The 23,593-nt window shown below is 45.6% G+C and overlaps 1 protein-coding gene across 3 annotated transcripts in view; it reads left to right on the plus strand.

The window, feature by feature from the left end:
• The first annotated feature begins 8,114 nt into the window (after positions 1–8,114).
• The window catches only part of fnbp4 (formin binding protein 4), a 28,571-nt gene continuing 13,092 nt past the window's right edge, over positions 8,115–23,593 (plus strand). For 2 of the 3 annotated variants that reach the window (XM_078220347.1, XM_078220348.1), the window contains exons 1-6: positions 8,115–8,474; positions 12,134–12,229; positions 12,618–12,751; positions 15,590–15,797; positions 19,060–19,204; positions 23,388–23,496. In XM_078220347.1, coding sequence (XP_078076473.1) covers positions 8,372–8,474; positions 12,134–12,229; positions 12,618–12,751; positions 15,590–15,797; positions 19,060–19,204; positions 23,388–23,496 — 795 coding nt within the window. In that variant the 5' untranslated portion in view covers positions 8,115–8,371. Of the gene's footprint in view, positions 8,475–12,133; positions 12,230–12,617; positions 12,752–15,589; positions 15,798–19,059; positions 19,205–23,387; positions 23,497–23,593 lie in introns of those variants that run through there. The other variant, XM_078220349.1, reaches the window with a different exon arrangement.

The following is a 23,593-nucleotide window of genomic DNA, read 5'->3' on the forward strand; positions in this document are numbered from 1 at the left end:
GAAAAAACTTACTCTCGCCGACGCCCGTTTTGAGCCAAAGCCCTTCAGCTCTCACTCTGCCCCCTGCTCACTCTGCTGCCCACTAACGACGCTGCCTGCTCAAAGGTGCGGCCTACTTTTAAACCCTCCAAAACCTTCCCAGGCTGCTGCTTGGCCTACTTCCTGTTTTGAAAAAAAACCTCCGATTTCTTTCACTAATTTAACTGAAAAATAAATAAAATGCACAAACAGCTCCCTTACCCTCAGCCTGCTCCTGTGGAACAATGAGGCTGAAACCTCCAAGGTAAGCACTTTTAAACCCTCCAAAACCTTCCCAGGCTGCTGCTGGGCCTACTTCCTGTTTTGAAAAAAAACCACTGATTATTTTCACTAATTTAACTGAAAAATAAATAAATAAATAAATAAAATGCACAAACAGCTCCCTTACCCTCAGCCTGCTCCTGTGGAACAATGGGAAAAGATAATGACTATCTATCTGATCTATGCCCCTCACTATTTTATAGACCTCTATAAGATCACCTTTCAGCCTCCTACGCTCCAGAGAAAAAAGTCCCAGTCTATCCAACCTCTCTTTATAACTCAATCCATCAAGACCTGGTAGTATCCTAGTAAATCTTTTCTGCACTCTTTCTAGTTTAATTTGTGTGTAGATCCTTGGTACGCTAACACCAAGTGCCACTACTTTTTGAGATTCTACCTGTGCCAAGTGTTGCGGAGGATGGGTCTGGCCACACTGCCGCGGAACGCTCCAAATAGTTGGACCATGCCACAGCACCTGTCCTTCGTGGAGAAATTTTTCCGGAAACACACGTTTGACCACATGGCGATTAAGCAGTGGTCAGCACGTAATGTCCTTGAGGCCCTGAGAGAAAAGGAGATGGTGGATCCTGTCGGATGGTTCCCTGACCAGACTGTCAGTGTCATCTGGCATAATGCCTCATTACCAGAACTTACAAACAAGCACCAAGACCTGGCTTGGCTTGTGGTGAGAAAGGCACTTCCCGTCAGATCCTTCATGCGCGCTCGAGGTCTCAACACCACCACATACTGCCCTCGAAGTGGCTGCAGGGGTGATGAGACGGTCGCACACCTCCTTGTGGAATGTGCCTTTGCAAAGAAGGTCTGGAGTGAGATGCAGTGGTATTTGTCGAGGTTCATCCCGAGCAGCTCTGTGACGTAGGACTCTGTGCTCTACGGGCTGTTTCCAGGGACACACACCGAGACAAATATCAACTGCTGCTGGAGGGTCATCAATTTGGTGAAGGACGCACTTTGGTCCGCCTGAAACTTGCTGATCTTCCAGTGCAAAGATTTGTCCTCGACCGAGTGTTGCAGACTGGCACATTCCAAGGTCCAGGACTATGTGCTGAGGGGCGCGCTCAAGCTTGGGGCAGCCGCCTCAAAGGAACAATGGGGAAAGGCCACTGTTTAAAGCCTTTCAACCAAGGCAGACCGAAGGCCCGGTAACTATAGAACACCCTCGGACTGAGTAACTGTGTGCTAATCTGTAAAAACAAAAGCAGTGAAATCTGATAAAGAACTGAACTGTAATGAATGTAATGTCTTGTAGCTGAACACCATAAAGTATTGTATATATGACTTTTTTTTGGACTGTTTGTAATTATTGGGAATGTTGTTTTGCAATGGCTTATTTCAGAGTTTTTATGAATAAAGTATATTTTTGAAATAAAAAAATAACACAAATAATTGTCATAACATTTACCAATTTAAATACTGGCAAAGTATAATCCTTAGCGGGTAGCTATCCCTGTTGTTTCAATTTATAGAATGCACTGTGGACATACACTCTTCTATGCTTACGTAATGCTGGATTTTCAGCTTTTTAACCCTTCTGGATGGAGATTCAGGCGGCAATTTTCAGAGAAGGATATATCCTCAAGCCCAGTCTCTGGCAACGCCCAGTCTCCAGACAGAAAAGGATACCTCTCTCTGCAGCTTCCAAAGCAGCAACTCTCAGAGAAAGATCCACTCTCATACAGTGGAATCTCCAAAAAGGAGACTTGGCTCCTGACAAATTCCTGTCTCCAACTTCAGAGAGGGGAAAAGGGAGACACCGCTCTCTCTTTCTTCAAAAAACAGCACCCAAGCTTGAATATTCTGTGTAAATCCGGCTTCCCCATCACATGATGGTCCAAAGATATGCAGGTTAGGTGGATTGGCCATGCTAAATTGCCCCTTAGTGTCAGGGGGACTAAATTGATGCACTATCAATCAAGCAAAGACTAGTTTGTATGCAAGAACAAATAAGCTTTTATTAGCAAAAGACTTGGAGCACACCCATGCCGATGAACTGGTCCAGAGACTGAGGCAGGGGGTGTGTCACCTTTATACCTGGACCGGGGGGGGAGGAGCAGTCACCTTTATACCTGGACCGGGGGGGGAGGAGTCCCAGGCAGGGCTGGCAGGGGCATGCCCAGGCATGTCACACACACACACAGGCAATACGCTAACAGTGGTTTACCATATTCACCCCCTGCTTTTAAAAAAGAGTCCGGCAGGGGTGAGGTGGCTGGAACGATATTTACAGAATTACAAATTTAGTCTCTCTGGGGGCTTGATCTGCCGCTGCGACCGCCGTAGTGCCAGTTGTGCTGTCGGTTCCGATGGCCGCGGTGTTGATTCAGGCGCCAGGCCGTAGTTGCTCGAGTCGTCTGTAGTCCCTTCCGATTGTCGGGTGCATGGTGGCGGCTCCTGTGGTTCAGGCGTGCTGTATACGGGGGTTGGGGGTGTGGGGTTGTGGGTCGTAGTGGTCCCTGGGGCACCTGTGGGTGCCAGGTCTCGAATAGAGACCATGTCCTCCCGCCCGTCGGGGTACGCTACATTGGCGTATTGGGGGTTGGCGTGGAGGAGTTGGACCCTTTCGACCAGGAGGTCTGACTTATGGGTCCTCACGTGCTTCTGGAGCAGGACAGGGCCTGGGGACGTCAGCCACGATGGTAGTGAGGTCCCCGGGGAGGACTTTCTGGGGAAAACGAACATTCTTTCATGAGGGGTAGCATTGGTAGCTGTGCAAAGGAGTGATCTAATCAAGTGTAGTGCATCAGGGAGGACCTCTTGCCAGCGGTGACTGGAAGACCTTTAGATCTCAGAGCTAGTAAAACAGCCTTCCAGACTGTCGCATTCTCCCTCTCTACCTGTCCGTTCCCCCTGGGGTTGTAGCTGGTGGTCCTACTCGAGGCTATGCCTTTGGAGAGCAGGTATTGTTGCAGCTCATCACTCATAAAGGAGAATCCCCGGTCGCTATGGATATAACTAGGGAAACCGAACAGGGTGAAGAGGCTGTGCAGGGCCCTGAGGACCGTGGCCGAGGTCATTTCCGGGCAGGGAATAGCGAAGGGGAAACGTGAATATTCGTCAATGACGTTGAGGAAGGAGCTGTTGCGGTCAGAAGAGGGGAGGGGGTCCTTGAAGTTGACGCTTAAGCGTTCGAAAGGGCAGTGGCCTTTATGAGGTGTGCTCTGTCTGGCCGATAGAAGTGCGGCTTGCACTCTGCGCAGACCTGGCAGTGTCTGGTTATAGACCTGACTTCCTCAATGGAGTAGGGCAGGTTATGGGCTTTAATGAAATGAAAAAACCTGGTGACCCCCGGGTGGCAGAGGTCGTTGTGGAGAGTCTGCAATTGGCCTATTGGTGCGCTGGCACATATTCTCCGGGACAGGGCATCTGGGGGATCATTGAGCTTCCCGGGCCGGTATAAGATGTCGTAATTGTAGGTGGAAAGCTCGATTCTCCACCTCAATATTTTATCATTTTTGATCTTGCCCCACTACGTGTTGTTAAACATGAATGCAACTGACCGTTGGTCCGTGAGTAGGGTGAATCGTTTACCAGCTAAGTAGTGGCGCCAGTGCCGTACAGCTTCCAATATGGCTTGGGCCTCCTTTTCGACAGAGGAGTGTTGAATTTCAGGGCCTTGGAGGGTTCGTGAGAAGGCGGCCACGGGTCTGCCCGCCTGGTTAAGGGTGGCGGCTAGGGCGAAGTCAGACGCATCGCTCTCCACCTGGAACGGGATGGATTCATCTACAGCGTGCATCGTGGCCTTCGCGATGTCTGCTTTGATGCGGTCGAAGGCCAGGCGGGCCTCTGCCGTCAGGGGAAAAGAGGTGGATTTGATGAGCGGACGGGCTTTATCCGCATAATTGGGGACCCACTGGGCGTAATACGAGAAGAAGCCCAGGCATCTCCTCAGTGCTTTGAGGCTGGTGGGGAGGGGAAGTTCCAGGAGGGGACGCATGCGGTCGGGATCGGGACCGATGATCCCGTTTTCCACAACACAACCAAGGATGGCGAGGCGGTGTGTGCGGAATATGCACTTCTCCTTATTATAGGTCAGATTTAGGAGTGTGGCGGTGTGGAGGAATTTGTGGAGGTTGGCGTCGTGGTCCTGCTGATCATGGCCGCAGATGGTGACGTTATCCAGGTACGGGAAGGTGGCCCGCAGCCTGTTCTGGTCTACCATTCGGTCCATCTCACGCTGGAAAACCCAGACCCCGTTGGTGACGCCGAAGAGGACCCTAAGGAAGTGATAGAGGCGGCCATCCGCCTCGAAGGCAGTATATTGGCGGTCTTCCGGGTGGATAGGAAGCTAGTGGTATGCAGATTTTAAGTCGATGGTGGAGAACACCCGATATTGCGCAATCTGATTAACCATGTCAGATATGCGGGGAAGGGGGTACGCGTCCAGCTGCGTGTATCGGTTAATGGTCTGACTGTAGTCAATGACCATGCGATGTTTCTCCCCAGTTTTAACAACTACTACTTGGGCTCTCCAGGGGCTGGTACTGGCCTCGATGATCCCCTCCCCTGGAAGCCGTCGTACTTCGGACCTGATAAAAGCCCTGTCTCCAGCACTGTACCGTCTGCTCTTGGTGGCGATGGGCTTGCAATTGGGGGTGAGATTTTCAAACAGTGAGGGAGGGGCGACTTTAAGGGTCGAGAGGCTGCAGGTGGTGCGTGATGGGCGATCTAAGAACTACTGATTGCAAATGGAGAGCGGGGGAAAAGGCCCATTATACTCCATGGTGACGCTCTTAAGGAGACACAGGGAATCTAGCCCCAGGAATACGGCAGCGCAGAGTTGTGGCAGCACGAGGAGCCTGAAATTTTTGTACACTGTGCCCCGTACAGTCAGGGTCGCCACGCAGTACCCGAGGACATCCACCGAGTGGGACTTTGAAGCCATGGAGATCGTTCGCTTCACTGGCAGTAGTGAAAGGGCGTAGCGACTCACTGTGTTAGGGTGAATAAAGCTCTCCGTACACCCACAGTCAAATAAACAGTTTGTAGTGCGACCGTTTACCTCGATGTCCATCATGGACCTGGCGAGTTGGTGAGGTCTGGATTGGTCCAGCGTAACCGAAGCCACCGTTGGATTTTGCGATGTGGCTGATGACGTCCAAGATGGCGGCCCGCACGGTTCACACGCGGCTGAGGGTGTCCAAGATGGTGGCCCGCACGCGGCTGATGGCGTCCAAGATGGCGGCCCGCACGGCTCACACACGGCTGATGGCGTCCAAGATGGCGGCCCCCACGGGTCGCACGCGGCACTACTGGGCTTGGAGGTTGATTTTGCCCTGCATACCTTCATGTAATGGCCCTTCTTTCCACACCCGGAGCAGATCGCATCCTTCGCCGGGCAGCGTTGTCGGGGGTGCTTCCCCAGGCCGCAGAAGTAGCACTTCGGGCCTCCAGAGACTGCCGCAGCGGTCGGGTCATTGGTGGGATGTGGCGTAGGCCTGCGGCCCTCCCAAGTACAGAGGTGGCAGCGACCGGGGTGTCCACGATGCACCCCCGTGGTCGGGGGTGTAGGCCTCGAGATTACGGAAGGCCACCTCTAACGAGTCGGCAAGCGCCACAGTCTTTTGTAGGTCCAGCCCACCCTGTTCCAGCAGTCGTTGTCGATATAGTTTGACCTGATACCCGTGACATAGGCATCTCTGATTAAGTCCTCAGTGTTTTGGGCGGCTGTTACGGCCTTGCAGTTGCAGGCCCTGCCAAGTGCTCACAACGCACGCAGGAATTGATCGCCCGATTCTCCTGGCTGTTGTCTGTGAGTCGCCAGATGTCTGGCGTAGATTTCATTAGACTGTTTGTTGTACTGGCCTTTTAAAAGTTCGATCGCATCCTTGTAAGTTTCAGCGTCTCTAATCATCGAGAATACTTGATCGCTTACCCGGGCGAGGAGCACGTGGAGCTTGTCGGTTTCGGTCTGGACAACGGAGGCGGAGGCGGTGAAGAAAGTTTCGAAACAGCGCAGCCAGTGATCGAAGCTGTTAGAGGCTCCTACAGCTTGAGGATCCAATTCGAGTCTGTCGGGTTTTAGTATCTGCTCCATCCCAAAACTTTTTCCTAATAAAATTGATGCACTATCAATCAAGCAAAGACTAGTTTGTATGCAAGAACAAATAGGCTTTTATTAGCAAAAGAATTGGAGCACACCCATGCCGATGAACTGGTCCAGAGACTGAGGCAGGGGGTTGCCTGGGCCAGGGGGGGGAGGAGTCCCAGGCAGGGCCGGCAGGGGCATGTCCAGACATGTCACACACACACACAGGCAATAAGCTAACAGTGGTTTACCACAAAATGCATGGGCTTTTGGGGATAGGGCCTGGGTGGGATTGTGAGCAGTGCAGACTCGATGGGCCAAATGGCCTCATTCTGCACTGTAGGATTCTACGATCATACCTGCTAATCATCCTAATGAAGCCCCACTCTGCAAAATCCCAGGGAAAACAGACCAGCCTTAGTTCAGATTAACACCAACATTCCAGCCATTAGAAACAATCACGCTGCTGCAGCAACAATACAGGATGCCAGTTCCAGACAATAAGAAGTTTAACAACACCAGGTTAAAGTCCAACAGGTTTATTTGGTAGCAAAAGCAAATAAACCTGTTGGACTTTAACCTGGTGTTGTTAAACTTCTTACTGTGTTTACCCCAGTCCAACGCCGGCAGTTCCAGACAAAACAGCTCTGAATATGTAAAAAAACAGATCCTTCACAAAAACATGGCTCAAATACATTTTCTAAAGGGACACTATCTCCATACTGGAGATTTCTCAATTTTAAATGCTAAATTTCCTTCACTTAAATTTAACATATTAATTCTCTCACTGAATCTTTGGAGTTTCCCGTCCAGGAGAAATATATTTGATCCTCTGAAGGGAACACCAGGAGGGCACAGCTCGGCGATAGAAAGAGAGTGGTGAATCGGTGAAACTTTTGCCGCAGAAGGTTGTGGAGGCCAGATCATTGAGTGTCTTTAAGACAGAGATAGATAGGTTCTTGATTAATAAGGGGTTATGGGGAAAAAGCAGGAGAATGGGGATGAGAAAAATATTCGCCATGATTGAATGGTGGAGCAGACTCAATGGGCTGAGTGGCCTAATTCTGCTCCTATGTCTTATGGTCTAATGATGCGGAGATGCCGGCGTTGGACTGGGGTAAACACAGTCAGAAGTCTCACAACACCAGGTTTATTTGGTAGCAAAAGCCACTAGCTTTCGGAGCGCTGCTCCTTCATCAGGTGAATGGGAGTTCTGTTCACAAACAGGGCATATAAAGACACAAACTCAATTTACAAAATAATGGTTGGAATGCGAGTCTTTACAGGGAATCAAGACTTAAAGGTACAGACAATGTGAGTGAGAGCATTAAGCACAGGTTAAAGAGATGTGTATTGTCTCCAGCTGTCCAAAGGTACATTGTCTGTACCTGTAAAGACTCGCATTCCAACCATTATCTTGTAAACTGATCTACCAAATAAACCTGTTGGACTTTAACCTGGTGTTGTGAGACTCCTTACTTACGGTCTAATACAGTGAATACATCTGCCATGACATTCTTATCTGTGACCAGCTGGATGTGTCTTTAACAGGCCCACATTTCTCCAATCTTACTGTAATTATTGAGGTATTGAATCAGTGGCTAATCTCAGCATTTTGAACATTCCCACACTCTCTGCACTCTTCATTTCTCTTTGACGTGAAATGGAGGCCAGCTGCCCCGCACGGGGTTTCCAAACCTGCTGCACAAGGGCCAACGCCGTGACACACCCGCGACGTGACGTCATACATATTTAAATGTATGGACGTGCTGACGTCATGACGCAGTCGCTTCGCTGAAACCCCGGAGGGAGACCGGAGGAGCAGGTCGGAGGGGAGACCGGGCAAGGAGGGCCCAGCTCGGAGGTAGAGCGCCCAGGCGGGCCCAGCTCGGAGGTAGAAAGTCCCGGCGCGGCGAAAGAGGGCGCCCCAGTTCGGAGTGGGACACGACGAGCCGCAGACGACAGACGGCCTGATCCAGGCCTGGAGAAGCAGGCGGCTGAGCGGTGGCCTGGAAGCCGGTTTCGATGGGGAAGAAAACGCGGATCAACCTGCAACAGAGCCGGCGGCGACCCATCCTGCAGCTTGAGCCCGACCATAAGAAGGAAGATCGCGGCTCGGCCTCAGAAGGTGAGTTGGAGGAGCCGGCGTCGTGATGGAAGCCGCGGCCTGAGTTTCCCGCCAGCCGCACGATACTGTCCCTATCAAACACTCCCAGGATAGGTACAGCATGGGTTCGGTACAAAGTACAGCTCTGTCTACACTAACGATGAAACGCTCCCTGGCAGATCCTACAGCATTTTATTTAAAGAGGGACATTGCAGAAATCTGTGGTGCAGAGATGTCTGGGTTACCTGGTATATGATCAGAGAAAGTTGGTATGCAGGTACACCAAGAGATTAGTCAGGGAAATGGAGTACTGGTGTTTATTGCAATGGGAATGGAATTTAAAAGGGAATTTTATGAGCTCAGGATGTTGGTGAGACCCCATTTGAGAGTTCTGTGTTCAGTTTTGGTCGTCTTGCTTGGAAACTGATACAAGTGCATTAGCAGCAGTTCCCAGAACGTTCACTGACTGACTACTTGGATAGAACATACATAGAACATTACAGAGCAGTACAGGCCCTTCGGCCCTCTATGTTGCGCCGACCAGTGAAACCAATCTAAAGCCCATCTAATCTACACTATTCCAATATCATCCATATGTTTATCCAATGACCCTTTAAATGCCCTTAATGTTGGCGAGTCCACTACTGCTGCAGGCAGGGCATTTCACGCCCTTACTACTCTGAGTAAAGAACCTACCTCTAACATCTGTCCTATATCTATCACCCCTCAATTTAAAGCTATGTCCCCTCGTGCTAGCTATCACCATCCGAGGATGAGGGGGTTATCTTTTGATGAAAAGTTGTGCCAGCATCCACTGGATGTTAGAAAGGTGGTCTTGGGGTGGCACAGTGCCAATGACCCGAGTTCGATTCCTGACTTGTGGAGTTTGCACATTCTCCTTGTGTCTGCGTGGGTTTCCTCCCAGGTTCTCTGATTTTCTCCTACAAAAGCTGTGCAGGTTAGGTGAATAGGCCATGCTAAATTCTTCCTCAGTGTACCCGAACAGGCGCTGGAATGTGGCGACTGGGGGATTTTCACAGTAACTTTGTCGCAGTGTGAATGTAAGCCTACTTGTGACGAATAAATAAACTTTATTCAAACATATAGGGTCATAAGGGGACTTGACAGAGTGGATGCTGAGAGGATGTTTCCCTTTGTAGGAGAGACTAGAATTAGGACACAGTTTAAAACTAAAGATGAGAGTTTTTCTGAGGGTCGTGAATCTGTGGAACACTCTTATTCAGAATATGATGGAGGTAGAATCATTGAATACTTTTAAGGGAGCAGTAGATAGATTCTTGAGGTTAGAAATAAAAAGTGATTACTGAGTGGGAAAGTTGAGTTAAGGCCACATTCAGATCAGCCATGATCTTATTGAATGGCAGAGAAAGCTTGATGGGCTGATAGGCCTACTTCTAATTTCTATGTTTGCATGTATGTTTGATCGTATGCACGGGATAATTCAGTCGCAGAGCCGAAATAAACCTTATCAAAGTCATATGATATCCTACGTTACTGCTAAAGAATTATTTCCGTTCATTATTCTTGGTTTGCCCGCAGCCTATGACACAGGTGACCACAGCATTCACCTCCATCCAATTCGTCTGTCACCCAGCTGAGTGGGACTGCATTTGCCTCATTTTTGTTCTCATCTACCCATCACTTTCAATGGCTCCTTTTCTGCTCCTCACCACTGTTGCTCATTTCCCCAAAACCCAATCTTCGCAGCCCCTTCTATTTCTCTCATTGCTGCTGCTCCTCAGCAGTATCACAAGAAACTGATCTGGCTGCACAAATACATAGTCCAAAGATGTGCAGGTAAGGTGTATTGTCCATGCTAAATTGCCACTTGGTGTCCCAAGATGTGAAGGTTAGAAGATTAGTGGGATAAATGTGTAGGGTTAGGAAATAGGGTGGGTCTTGGGTAAGATACTCTGACAGGGCTAGTTCAGGCTCGATGGGCCAAATGGCGGCCTCCTGCACTGTGGGGATTCTATGATTCCAGCTCTACCTCAGCACCTCATTTCTCTCAACCCCTTCATTGTCTGGTTTCCTTCAATCAAGATTGGGAAGACCAACATCATTGTCTATTGCTGAAAAGAGGGACAAATGCAAACATGCCAAATTTCAACAATGTACACTCCAGGAGTAAAGGGTGGTTGACAAGTGGACTCTGACTGGCAGGGGTATTGCCGAGGAGAATGCAATGGGGAATTTATGTTCCCCAAGCTCCTAGATGACTCAGAAAGATTCAAAGTTTTATTTTATTAGTCACAAGTAAGGCTTACATTAACACTGCAACGAAGTTACTATGAAATTCCCCTTGGCTTGACCACATTCCTCTTGCTGGAAGAGAACAGCCCTGTGTATGGAAATCAATGGAACTTGTAATGTGGCTCACTTGTCGCTTGCTAAAAGCATTATGCAGTCATATATACAGCCTTCCAGGTTGACTGCTTCCCACCTTGCAAGAACAACCAACTTATATTAAAATAAAAAAACCTTCCTCTCCGTGAAAATATGATGCCCATGGCCTGTGATTGGAAAGAAATGCAAATTAATTATCTTTAACTTGTATGGATATTTTAAAGCCTTCATTTATTTACCTGGGGCCATCAGACTTTTCTCTGATCTGGAAAAATATTACAAATAATTTAAAGCACCACCCCCCCCCCTCCCCCAGTCTATGCTTGCACTTGAAACCTTCAAGTTGCCTAAAACAGGCAGTCCTGGAGATGATCAGAGAGGCCACTTTGATTCTAGGTATGAACACATTTCATCACCATCCCAACTACACTGGAGGACTTCCCCCTTTGACCTGTTTTTGCAGGTCAATCGGCCTTTCAATTTTTTTCTGCATTTGAAAATGACTTTTTCCATATTAAAAATGATTTCACGTGCATTTGTACCAGCAGATATTTAACCCATGCTCTCAGTATAAGTGACCGATTGTAGCTGACTGTACTGATGGTTCAGAGGGGGAATTGCTCTTGTAGTGTGGTATAATTGATGGATTCCCAACCAATCACTGAAGCAGCAATTTGAACTGTTGTCAGCTAAGAAGCTGTGATCTGTGTATTCGGGAGAGCATTGTGGATTTATCGTCTCCATTTGTTGTTTAGCTATTTGAAACCCTTTGTCACCTCTTGAAGACCCTGGTGGCACTTGTCATTCCAATGCACTGCTGCCAGCCAGTTCAAATGGACTTTCTTAATATTCATTTGCTCTCTGCCCCATTTTTGAGTGCTTATGCTAATACTCAGTTATTTTCTCTGAACTCAAATTATGTGCAGGTTTGAAATGATTTAACTGATATTCAAATAAACGGACATGGTTCTGTCTGCACCTGAGCCAAGTTTCAGAAGATGTAGTGTAGTTACTGGGTTACAGCCTTTGGTTTGCCAAAGATCTTGCCTGTCTCTCCACCATCCAGTGACTTCTCTCAGCCCCTGTGCTTCGCCATTCAACATCTGTATTGAGTGTTTGGAGGAGTTGCTGGATCTGAAATCTGTCATTCTGACGGTTGCCTTACCAATACAAGACACTGAACTCCATGGGGAGGTTAGGCTTCATGACGGCTGGGAGAATGCTTTATTGCATGTTCTGTAGATATTGTTAACAATAGTACCAAGACTCCCGTTTAGCAGTTTATTATATGAAACTTCCTTTTCTCTCTGCAGATGAACAAGAGGATGGATCTGATCAATTGCTTGTTAATACGAGTTCAAACAGCACAAACAATGGGACAGCAAAGGAATCTGCAGTCCGGACTACAGGTAACTGCTTCCCCATTACACTCCTGAACAGCCAAGCTAAAAAAAAGGTTGTACTCACTTGTTCAGGGTTCCTCCACCAGCTAAAGTTGTTTCGCTATATCTGTGAGAAATCATTTTAAGCACTCTCACCAGTTTGAAAATGCTCTGATGTACTTGGGTCCAAAGTGCATGATGTTACACTTGCCCATAATGAACTCCATTTCTGCACTATGACCACTCACTTAACCTATCTCTGTCCACTTGCAGCTTTCTTCTCCCATCTCATCCCTCCTAACTTGTGTGTTGTTGAGAGGAGATTATTGCTGAGTAAAGTGATGGCGATATTACTGTTATGGTATTTGTGAGGAGGAGGTGGATAACTGTCTTAATGTGTTGTCCTGACTTGCAGGTGGGCTGGGCTTGCTCGGAGCTTACACAGACAGCGAGGATGACGACGGTGCTGACACTGAGCCACAAGAGCCAGAGCCGCCACCACCCCCCAAGTCTGCAGACATCGACAGCACATTGGCAAACTTCATGGCGGTGAGGATTAGATTGACCTTGCCTCCCCCAAGCATGGCTTGCATTTTCCCCTTCCTTTCTGCCCCGCACTCCAAGAACAGCCCACATCTTATCCAGATTTCTTTCCTGCCTTGCAGGTTAGCTGTTATTAACGGTTCTCTACTCTCAGGTACTCTTTCCCCCTCTCCTTCAGATCTGAAAACTCCTAACAACTTGGTTCTTAATCCCTCCATCCGTGCAAACAACTGTCTCCATCTCCAGTCTCTTTCTACCTCAGTCCTTAAACACACTGTCTCCCAAATGTATGTATCTTTCCTAGAACTCTTCACAATCAGATTTCCCAAGAGATATTTTATCAAAGTCACAAATCACATCCTCTGCCTCCTTGCCTTTCTTGATCTGACTAGTCTTTGCCATGCCCTCACCATCTTTTCCCACAATGTCTCTCCCAGGTGTTTCAGCTGGGTAGGCCTGCTATTCTTTTCTAGCAAATTGTAACCAGGGAATCAGCTGCAGCGGTTTCTCTTTCTGTCTTTGCATCATTACCTTTGTGTCCTTCAAGGATCCGTTTTCAGCTACATTCTGCCCCTCCGCAACATAGAAGCTAGGAGCATGAATAGGCCTTTGAGCCTACTCCATCATTCAATATGATCATAACTGATCTTCAATTTCAATGCTGTATTCCTAGAATCATGGAATCCCTACAATGTAGGAGGAGGCCATCTGGCCCATCAAGTGTGCACCAAAAATAATCCTGCTCAGGCCCCATCCCTATAACCCCACGTATTTATGCTGCTAATCTCCCCTGAAACTAAGCGTGGCCAATCAACCTAAGCCCGCACATCTTTTGACTGTGGGAGGAATCCGGAGCAAACCCACGCAAACATGGGGAGGACGCGCAGACTCCACACAGGCAGTGACCCAAGTTCTATCCCAGCGCATTCTTGGCTGCTCTCCCACATTCTACCCTCTGTGAAGGTGAGGTCTGAACTTGTGTCAAATCCCATTCATGCATCATCCCTGTGCTTGCTGATCTACATTAGATCCTGATTAAGCAATGTCTTGGAAAAAAGGCTGAGAATTTTAAAAACCAAATCCCTCCATGGCCTCATCCCTCCCTATCTCTAACTTCCTCTAATCCCACAACCCTGTGAAATAGCTCCGCTCATAAAATCTGGCCTCTTGACCTGGGTTTATGTGCCACATCTTTTGTTAACTGGTGCTTTAAGCTCTGAAATGTCTTCCTCCTCCTTCATTTTCATCCTTTAAGATGCTCCTTAAAACTTACTCTTTTAAAGGCATTCTATAAATACAGGTTATTGTCACCCATTCACATTTTCCTCCCCTCACATGCCAAACGCTATCCTTGGCTTTCCTTTCTAAACAGTCAGGGTCTCCCAATCCACTCCATCACCCAGCTGCTCTTCTCCTTTACCCACCAGCTTCTCTGCCATATTGTCTATGGCTCCACAATGTGTAGAATTTCTGTTGGACTATTCTAGGTAGATTTTCTGTCCTGGTTTTAACTGCTAGAGCTTTGTGTGTTATATTTTACGGTTAATAGTCAATGTTGTAAACCTATGACTGTGTCCGTATGCACGCTAATTCATTGGCTTACTCATACCCCACAGTGAGATTCTTCAGTTACTTTTGTACTCTGAAACTGTCAGCAATCTGGTCATTTTGCCTTGTAACACTTGGCCCTGGAATGAAACCACATCTGTGCTAAGCCCCTAGCCAGACTACATTTGTGCCAGGGCTTACAGCTCAATGTGAACAAGTGCTCATGGTCATTTTTCTGAAATTTTGTGCATGCAAAAGTATGGAATGCTTCAGGGGGTAGATGATTTATGTTTACCTGAAGTTGTCAATCCTGGAGCCCATTCCTCCCTGCATCAAGTTGGAATCTCGGGGCCACTCACCAGCTCAGCATTCCCTGTCACTTCAATTCCCAGCATTTACCATCTCTTTTGAACTGAGAAAGCTGTACTTTCTGATACTTGGGCACATCCTGGTGGTGATGCATTTGCCAGAACAGTTCCCCAAATCTGCACATGGACCCTGGTCTGTGTTGAAGTATGGTTTCTAAGTTTAGTTGAAAAATAGTGGGTATTCTGTGGTGAGTAGCTCATCTGCTGCCTCCCCAAAGCCTGTCCACAATCTACAAGGCACAAATCAGGAATGTGATGGAAACAAAAACAGCAAATGCTGGAAAATCTCAGCAGGTCTGACAGCATCTGTGGAGAGAGAATAGAGCCAGCTTTTCAAGTCTGGATACTCTTCTTTGGGGCTCATCATGAAAAATCACAATGAGCACTTGTTCACTTTGAGCTGTAAAACCCTTGCATAAATGTAAACTGGCTAGGGGCTTTGCACAGATTTGGTTTCATTCCAGGGCCAAGTGTTATGAGGCAAAATGACCTGCTTGTTGGCTGCATGTAAGAAACGCACATTTGTGAGGAAGCTTGCCTGGGCACATTCTGACAGGATGTTTCCCCTTGAACTCAGAGACATGCTTTCCAAATAAGGCATCTCCTATTTCAGGTGAAGTTGAGGAAAACTTTCTTCTTGGAGTATTGTTAATCTGTGGAACACTCTACCCCAGTGAGCAGTGGAGGCGGGGACATTGAATATATTCAAGGTTGAGGTACATTTTTGATCAGGAAGGACATCTATAGATGGCAGGCAAGAAAGAGAGCTGAGGTCTCGATCCAATCAGCCATGATCAGCTAAATGACCTATTCCTGTTCATGTTATTGAACTGTTTGTGAGGTCAAGCCATTCAGACAGTATTGGGTTATGACATGGGCTCAATGAATGTTCAGTGCAAGAGTCATGTTTGTGTTTCTATAAATGCAGGAGATTGATGCAATTACAGCACCCTTACCTGTTTCTGAATCAACTCTCACTGAGACATCTGTGTCAGCACCCATACCACCGCGACCACAACCCAAAACTGAACTGAAACCTGCAAGCAACCACAATGGCAATGAGGTGAAGGCCACAGTGGAAGGCAGTAACATAGTAGCTGGTTGGCACTACGATACACAGTACTCACTTGCTGGAGGTATGTAATTGGTACATATGCAGTTCATTGGAAGTATGTGTGAGACTCAAACAGCACAGTGGTTAGCGCTGTTGCCTCAGGGCCAGAGACCTGGATTCGATTCCCGGCTTGGGTCACTGTGCGGAGTCTGCACGTTCTCCCTGTGTCTGCATGGGTTTCCTCCGGGTGCTCCGGTTTCCTCCCACAGTCCGAAAGACGCGCTGGTTAGGTTCATTGACCATGCTAAATTCACCCTCAGTGTACCCGAACAGGTGCCAGAGTGTGGCAACTGGGGGATTTTCACAGTAACTTCATTGTAGTGTTAATGTAAGCCTACTTGTGACATTAATAAATAAACTTTAAATTAATACAATGTACAGTGTTCATTGAAGGTATGTTAGGTTAATACTATATACAGTTTATTGATATATGTTAGATTAATACTGCATACAGTCTATTGGAGGTATGTGTCAATCTAATACTGTATATAGTGGTCATTGGAGGTATTGGACAAATATTTTCTTGCTTCATCTCTTAATTTTAAATCTTATGACCCAGTGGTTGGTGCCACACTTTTTCAAAAGGAAGCAATTTCTCCCCATGGTTTCACCATCAAAACTCTCATAATTTTGACTATCTGTTTGTTCTCCTCTTAACCTTCTCTCCCGTGAAGGGGGAACAATCCAATTTTACAATCTCTACACTTAATTGAAATCCATGATGATGTCTAACCAGTAACTTGCAAAGGTTTGTTTTTTTTGTATTTAATATCGATGTACATCTTCACAGCTTATCAACTTGCCCTGGGACTTTCAAGGATTTGTGAATTTGCTCCCTGTAGGATACCATTTGGATTATATTGTCTTACCCCGTTGTAGCTCCCAATATCCATTGCTCCTACTTAGCAGCATTAAGTTTTGTTTGCCTCATATCTGTCCATTTCACCAGTCAGTCTGTCTCTTTCTATCTCAGTTTACTTATGGTGCCTTTGCAAACTTCCCAATTTTGTATCCTTTACCCAACTCCTTATCATTTACTGACTTCTGAGGGAACTCCACTGAATACTTCCATTCAGTCGAAGAAATATCCTTTCAAAGCTATACTCTGACTCCTATCCCTCAGCCAATTACACACCCAAGTTGCCACCATCTATCTCTTCAATCCCATGTGGTTCTAGTTTCCTAATTCGATATACCTTATCAAATTCCTTTTGACTGTCTGTTTATATAGCATCGATTAGTGTATTCTTTCATCAACACTTAGTTGGGAGTATTCACAGCTTGGTCTGATACAAATGTGCCTTAACAAATCCATAGAACTAATTTTATCCTCAATGGTGGCCCTTCTGACTTTAAACTTTAATGTCCTTGTGCTTTTGTGCTTATTTCTGTTTTTTGAACAAGGATTTCTTATCCAATATCTTTACATCACCCCCACCTGCTCCTGTTTTTTAACCTCTGACTTTAAATTGATCATTCTCCTTCTTTGAGACATGTAAAGCAGTCATTTAGTACTTTAGTACCTCTGTTTCCACAGAGATTTTCTTTCACAAAAAAGATGTCCCTCATCGTCTCAATGCTTTCTTTAACTATCCTGTTTGTTATATCTTTATAAGAATTTTCCTTTTATCTTACCTATTAACTTTTTCTCGTCTTTTTTTCAAATTTCCCCTGTCCGCATTTTTATTCTGCCTGGTTTTCAAATGTGTCCTTTATCTGGCTTTTTCATGGATGTCTTTAACTTGTAGTGTCCCATCTCTCCTCTTTATGGGGTATGTTGTGTTTCTACTGTATTATCTCCACCTCAGCCTACCATTGGCCAAGAAAGCAGCAAATCGGTAATGGTATCCTTTCCCTAAATCACTGAAGTTGCCTCCTGTCCAGTTTGTTTTTAATGATTAAAAATTTTTGTTTTTGGCCCTTCATTCTATTTTGATCACTATTATCCTGACGTTCACCGACTGAAACATATAACAGAGACATAAGTTTCAATTCATAGGGCGCTGCATGGGTGTGCCAACATGGTTTTCTGAAAGGGAAGTTGTGTTTAATTTTGGTGGAGTTCAGGAAGCAACAAGGGGAACTTATAGATGTGATGCACACGCATGGGTGCATGTGCGCCCGTCCACCCGCATATGTAGACACGCACGCAACCTCAACATTTTTTGGGTCAGAACGTCCCAGACTACCGTTTCTATGCAGAAGTGCTTCCGAATATCACCTCTGAATTGTCTAACTCAAATTTCTGGATTCTGTCACCAAAAAAGTGTCTTCTTTTCCAAATACCCTATCAAATGTTTTAGTCATCTTAAATATCTCAGTAGATTAATCTAGAATCTTTCCGTGTTTGAGGGAATGCAAACCTCAAAGTAAGCTGTCCTCAGTTTAACTCCAGTAAGAAGTCTCACAACACCAGGTTAAAGTCCAACAGGTTTATTTGGTAGCAAATACCATAAGCTTTCGGAGCACAGCTCCTTCGTCAGATGGAGTGGATATCTGTTCTCCAACAGTGCACAGACACAGAAATCAAGTTACAGAATACTAATTAGAATGCAAATCTCTACAGCCAGCCAGGTCTTAAAGGTACAGACAATGTGGGGCATAAACTCAGTTTAACTCTCAGCCTGGTATCACTGTGTTGGACCCCTCCAATGCCAGTATGAGCTTCCCATGACATGATGCCCAGAACTCTATGTCGTATTCCATGTGGGCTAATATAGTATTCCATATAGACTGTAGCTAAAATAACTTTGGTTTCACAGTCTAAAAGAGCGAACATTTCAGTAGTCTTTTACCTTAATTTATGAACCTTTCTACCAGTTTTTAGTGATTTCCTCACCATGTAGGGAATACTCTGATCTATCTTTCTTGGGTTGAAAGCGGATGCCCTCACACTTTTCCCATATTAAACTCTGCCAGTTTTTACTACTTACTTAATCTGTCAGTGACCCTTTTTCGGCACTCATCTTCATCACTCTGCTACCTAACTTGGTGTCGTCAGCAAACTTAGATATGGAGTTCTTTATCCCTTAGCCTAAATCATTGGAAAATATAAGGAAAAGGTGAAACCCCAGTGCAGACCTCTGGGAGATGCCACAAATCATATCCTGCATACTGGGAGTATGTACACATTTTCCCCAGGTCTCTTACCTCAAAACCAATTCATTACGCATGGGTCAGACAACCTTACCCTCCCCGCTAGAGGATCGTGTGTCTGGAGGTTGATGTGCTTTGTGCTTGATGTGTATAAGTAATGAACACAGCCCTTGTTTCTCACTGTACAGTTAACGTGGAAATGGGCGACTGGCAGGAGGTGTGGGATGAGAACACTGGCTGCCACTATTACTGGAATGTTCAAACCAATGAAGTAACGTGGGAGCTGCCCCTCTACCTGGCTGCTCAGCTGCAAGGTTTACATTACCAGCACAGGTGGGTGCTTAACCACAGTGGGTCTACACCCACCCCTTCAAATGAACATTCCAGTGCTGTGTCTTGTGTAGTGATATTTGCCAACATCTAATGGATAGTTGAAGTGTTTAGTTTGCGTTACAGAACATTGCATTGCAATATTTGTTTTAAATGTAAGAGAAGCTTGAAAATTTCTACCTGCTGTAAAATCATTTTCCTTCCTCCCACAACTGCACTCACACTGGTGAGATTGACCAAGAGAGAGCCTTGTCATACACCAGATTATTTAGAATGATTTGAGACATCCCAACACACACACTCCTGTAATTTTGTCATGTTTAAACCCATGTAATTGGACACATGCTTTGATTTGGAGTGTGTGACTTCGGTTGGAACCCAGGGTGTTCTAAGTTTGCAGAATGGATGGAAATGCACTCCTGACAGTTTACATCCGTTTGTGTCTTTCCATGAGAGAAAGTTAAACTGCATTAATGGAGAAGAATTAAGCAGTAGCAAAACACATGGCCCAGGTTGAGGACATTGAAACAAGACAGCCAAGCATGTGAGTACGTACATGAGAAGATTGGAGCTGGACAGGGGCCACACCTTGAGACTCAGATTATGGTGCCGGAGCCTCTGAAATATAGTGCTGATTTTATACAGTGATTCTGACCAAACAAATCATCTACGATGTGAAATATGAAGGACAGCCTCGCCAAGGTCCAGCATCTCGGGTTACACAGGATTGGGGGAAGGGGGGGAGCGGTGCGATGATACGACCACTGGCTCCTCGTTCTAGTGCAAGTGGTCTTGCACCTACCTGTATCTGTTTACTGTTGAGTTCATGCAGAAGGTAACTGATTAGCATTCTGACTTGTCACACAAAGGTTTTGGGTTAAGTATGACACAATAGGTTTTGGACGAGATATAATTTTGTAATGTTGTCAAAGTTCCTAGCATTGGGGTTGAATTAATTTCATTTAAGGTTGAAGTAGGTCATTCTCCCACTGCCTGCCCCCACCTCCACAACTCCAGCATCAGTGTAGGGAAAACAGCCACATTGATGGCAACAGTGTGAGGTAGAAAATAGAGATGGGGTTCTTGGGCAAGTTGGTTGACGGGGGTGAGGGGAACTTAAGAAATTGGAGTACCAGTGTTCAAGACTGGCCCATTTAATTTGGCACTATTGTGAACAGGTTAAAGTCCTCCATCTGATCCAAGTGCCGATGTGATGGTATGGAATATCAAGGATACTCTTAGGTTTGCATGTTAATAAAGGCATTCAAGTCCCTGAACATTGCAGGACAATACTCACACTTGGTGCATCACAGTTGAGGTTTTTAACTCTGGTATTCCAGTGGCATGGGTTTATATTTTCTACTTTCATTAAAACTAAACCAGTCACTAATGTTCTGATTTTGCTATTTTCTTTTAAACACTGATCCTGATGTCCTGTTTGACCCAAAGGAGAGTGTGTGGAAAGGTTATGATGTCCAATTTTATACGGTAATCCAAGATTATCCATTTTATGTGTGCACCGTACAAGAGTAATGGATGGAGAAAGGGTCTCAAGACAGTGACGCAAGGAGGGGCTCACATTTCAACCTGCTGTGTAAAATACTTCTAGTAATGCACATCATCTAGATCTGAGGTAACGAGGAGAAGGCTGAGGGGTGACCTGATAGTCTTTAACATTATGAAATGTTTCCTCAAAACAAGAGACCAGATATATAAAGCTTGGTGGCAAATTAAAACTTGATATAAATACCCTGCAAAGGGCTATATAACCTGATTTAGTTGTTGGACAAGGTGGCAGATGGAGTATAATGTGGAGAAGTGTGAAATTATCCACTTTGGATGATTTTTATTAATAGGTAAGAATCTCGTAAATGTTGTTATTCAGTGATTTTGGGGTCCCTATACATAAATCACAGTTAACATACTGGTACATTAAATAATTACAGATTATATGTAAATGCTATGTTGGACTTTAGTCAAGGGGGTTAGAGTGGTAAGATAGATCTGCGTCTATACCTGCAGTACAGTATAGAGTTTGTTCATCTTGCCTAAGGAACGATATACTTGCCTTGGAGAGGGTGGAACAAAGAATCACTCAATTGGTTCCTGGAATGTGGAGTGATTGATTAGATAGACTTATACTCTCTGGAGATGTCAATCCTTCAGGGCAGGTCAGAAATTTCTATACATGTATTTGTGAATCTTTGGAATTCTGTATCCCTGAGGGCTGTGCATGCTCACTTGATAAGCATTTTATAGTCAAGAGTAGAGATTGGTGGATTTCTGATGCCGTGGAAAGTGGAATTGATCTGGAAGCTCAGCCCTGATCTTACTGAATGATGGAACATTATTTAAAGAGCCATGTGGCCTGTTCCTATTTATGTTCTTCTGGGGCAGGCGAGTGTAGAGCAGGTAGAGGCTTTTATGGAGTGTAAATGCAGTAGAGGTTGATCCATTTCTGTGCTGTGAAGTCTATGTCGCCTGCAGGAGCAGTGAAATTCTGAGTCAAATCCCAGGTTATGCCACATGAGTCCACAATGTTTTTCAAGTGAGTGCTGTGAGGTGTTGTATTTAATGGCGATGAAGGGGCAAAACTCTGATTTATAGAGATTCCAGATAATGTGACATGACAGAAAGGCAATTATCTTATCTGTGCTGAGTGGGAGTCTTTGCCTGAGATCTGAAATAAGATTAAACACTTGTGACATAATTCAGCTAAGGATATTTATTTTTATTTATTATAAACCAACGCTGTAGTTTTTTTAAGGCTGAGACAACATTCTCATCACTTAACATTATACGGTTAGTTTAATAGCTGATTATTGGAACTTTATCCCTGAGTGAATTATAGAATGATATCGGGGAGAGAAATGTAAATTGGAGGTACAAGTGCAATTGTTGTAATTGAAATAAAAGTTTAAGTCGGGGAGATGACTCCAAATAGCGAAGGACAAGATTAAACAAACCTTAGGTCTACTTTTTACAAAGGCAGTCAGCAAATGGGGTTAAGGATCAATGGGATTTGCAATGGCGTTGTATGCTTTTAACTCCCCTTTATATAGCTTGCAATCACGGCTTCAGTGAAAGGCTACCAATCCAGTGCCTTGATTGCTATGGTGCCTCCAGTCGTGAAGTTGAATTTTAAGTGTCCTATCCTGTATGCTGTTCGAGCATGGCAAACGAATATGTGTTAGGACATATTTGCAGCAGTGCCCTTGTATGAAGTTGGAACTCTTTTGTAGCTGTGTCAGGATATTTGACATTTTCCACTTATGAGAACAAACAGGAACATAACAAGAATAAACCATTCAGCCCCTTGTGCCTGTTCCACTTTGGTTGATCAATATCCCAGCTCTATCTACTTACCCCCTCCCCAATTTTGCTCCATTTCCTAAATATCTTCAAACGGTTAACAATTTTCAATTGACCGCCAGTCTTTTTGTTTGTGATGGGGAACTTTGATGAAAAGAGTTCCTGATTTCCGCCAGCCCCTCATGCACCTGAGCTCTAATTTTAATGTTATCCCCCTTTGTTCCCACCTCCCCAACCAAAGGAGACAATTTCTCTACCTACCTTGTCAATTCCTTTGCTTGTTTTAAACACGTCAATTAGAATAACTCTTAATTCTCCACATTCAAGGGAGTAAGGCCTAGTCTGTACAACCAACTTTTTATCGCCAGTCACATTCTGAGAGACTGTGCTCCACCTCTCCAAGGCTAATCCATCCTTCTCTAGGTGCGGTACTCAAGATAGGTTCTAACCAACATTTTAAATAACTAACATAAATTCCACATTGAAACCAGGAAAATAAGATGTGTAAGTTTGCTTCTACCATACAACTACGATGTGGAGATGCCGACGTTGGGACTGGGGTGGGCACAGTAAGAGGTCTCAGCACCAGGTTAAAGTCCAACTGGTTTATTTGGAATCACGGGCTTTCAGGGCACTGGTCCTTCATCATGTGAGTGCTACCACTCACCTGATGAAGGAGCACTGCTCCGAAAGCTCGTGATTCCAAATAAACCTGTTGGACTTTAACCTGGTGTTGTGAGACTTCTTACCATGCAACTATGCTTAGTGGTATGGGGGTAATTTTTAAAGGGAGGCAGTAAGGCCATTCAATTTTGGCAACAGGACCCTTGACAGTGCAATGAGGAAACGCATGTTACCGTGTGTTGTCTTTCAGCTCCGTGACCCTGTCCGCTGGCGAGGTGGAGAGTAGTTATCAGCACACAGGCACCTATCACCATGACCAAACTGTGGCAAAGCCAGATGGCAGAAACATGAAGAAGAAGGTAGGGGTGAAGTAAGGTGATATCTGTTGCTTTTCTGCAGGGCAAAGGGGCAACAAAAGTAAAAATCATGTGCGGAAGCCTGCATTTATTTCCGTGG

Source organism: Mustelus asterias, chromosome 9, assembly GCF_964213995.1.
Source record: "Mustelus asterias chromosome 9, sMusAst1.hap1.1, whole genome shotgun sequence".
NCBI classification, from domain to species: domain Eukaryota; kingdom Metazoa; phylum Chordata; class Chondrichthyes; order Carcharhiniformes; family Triakidae; genus Mustelus; species Mustelus asterias.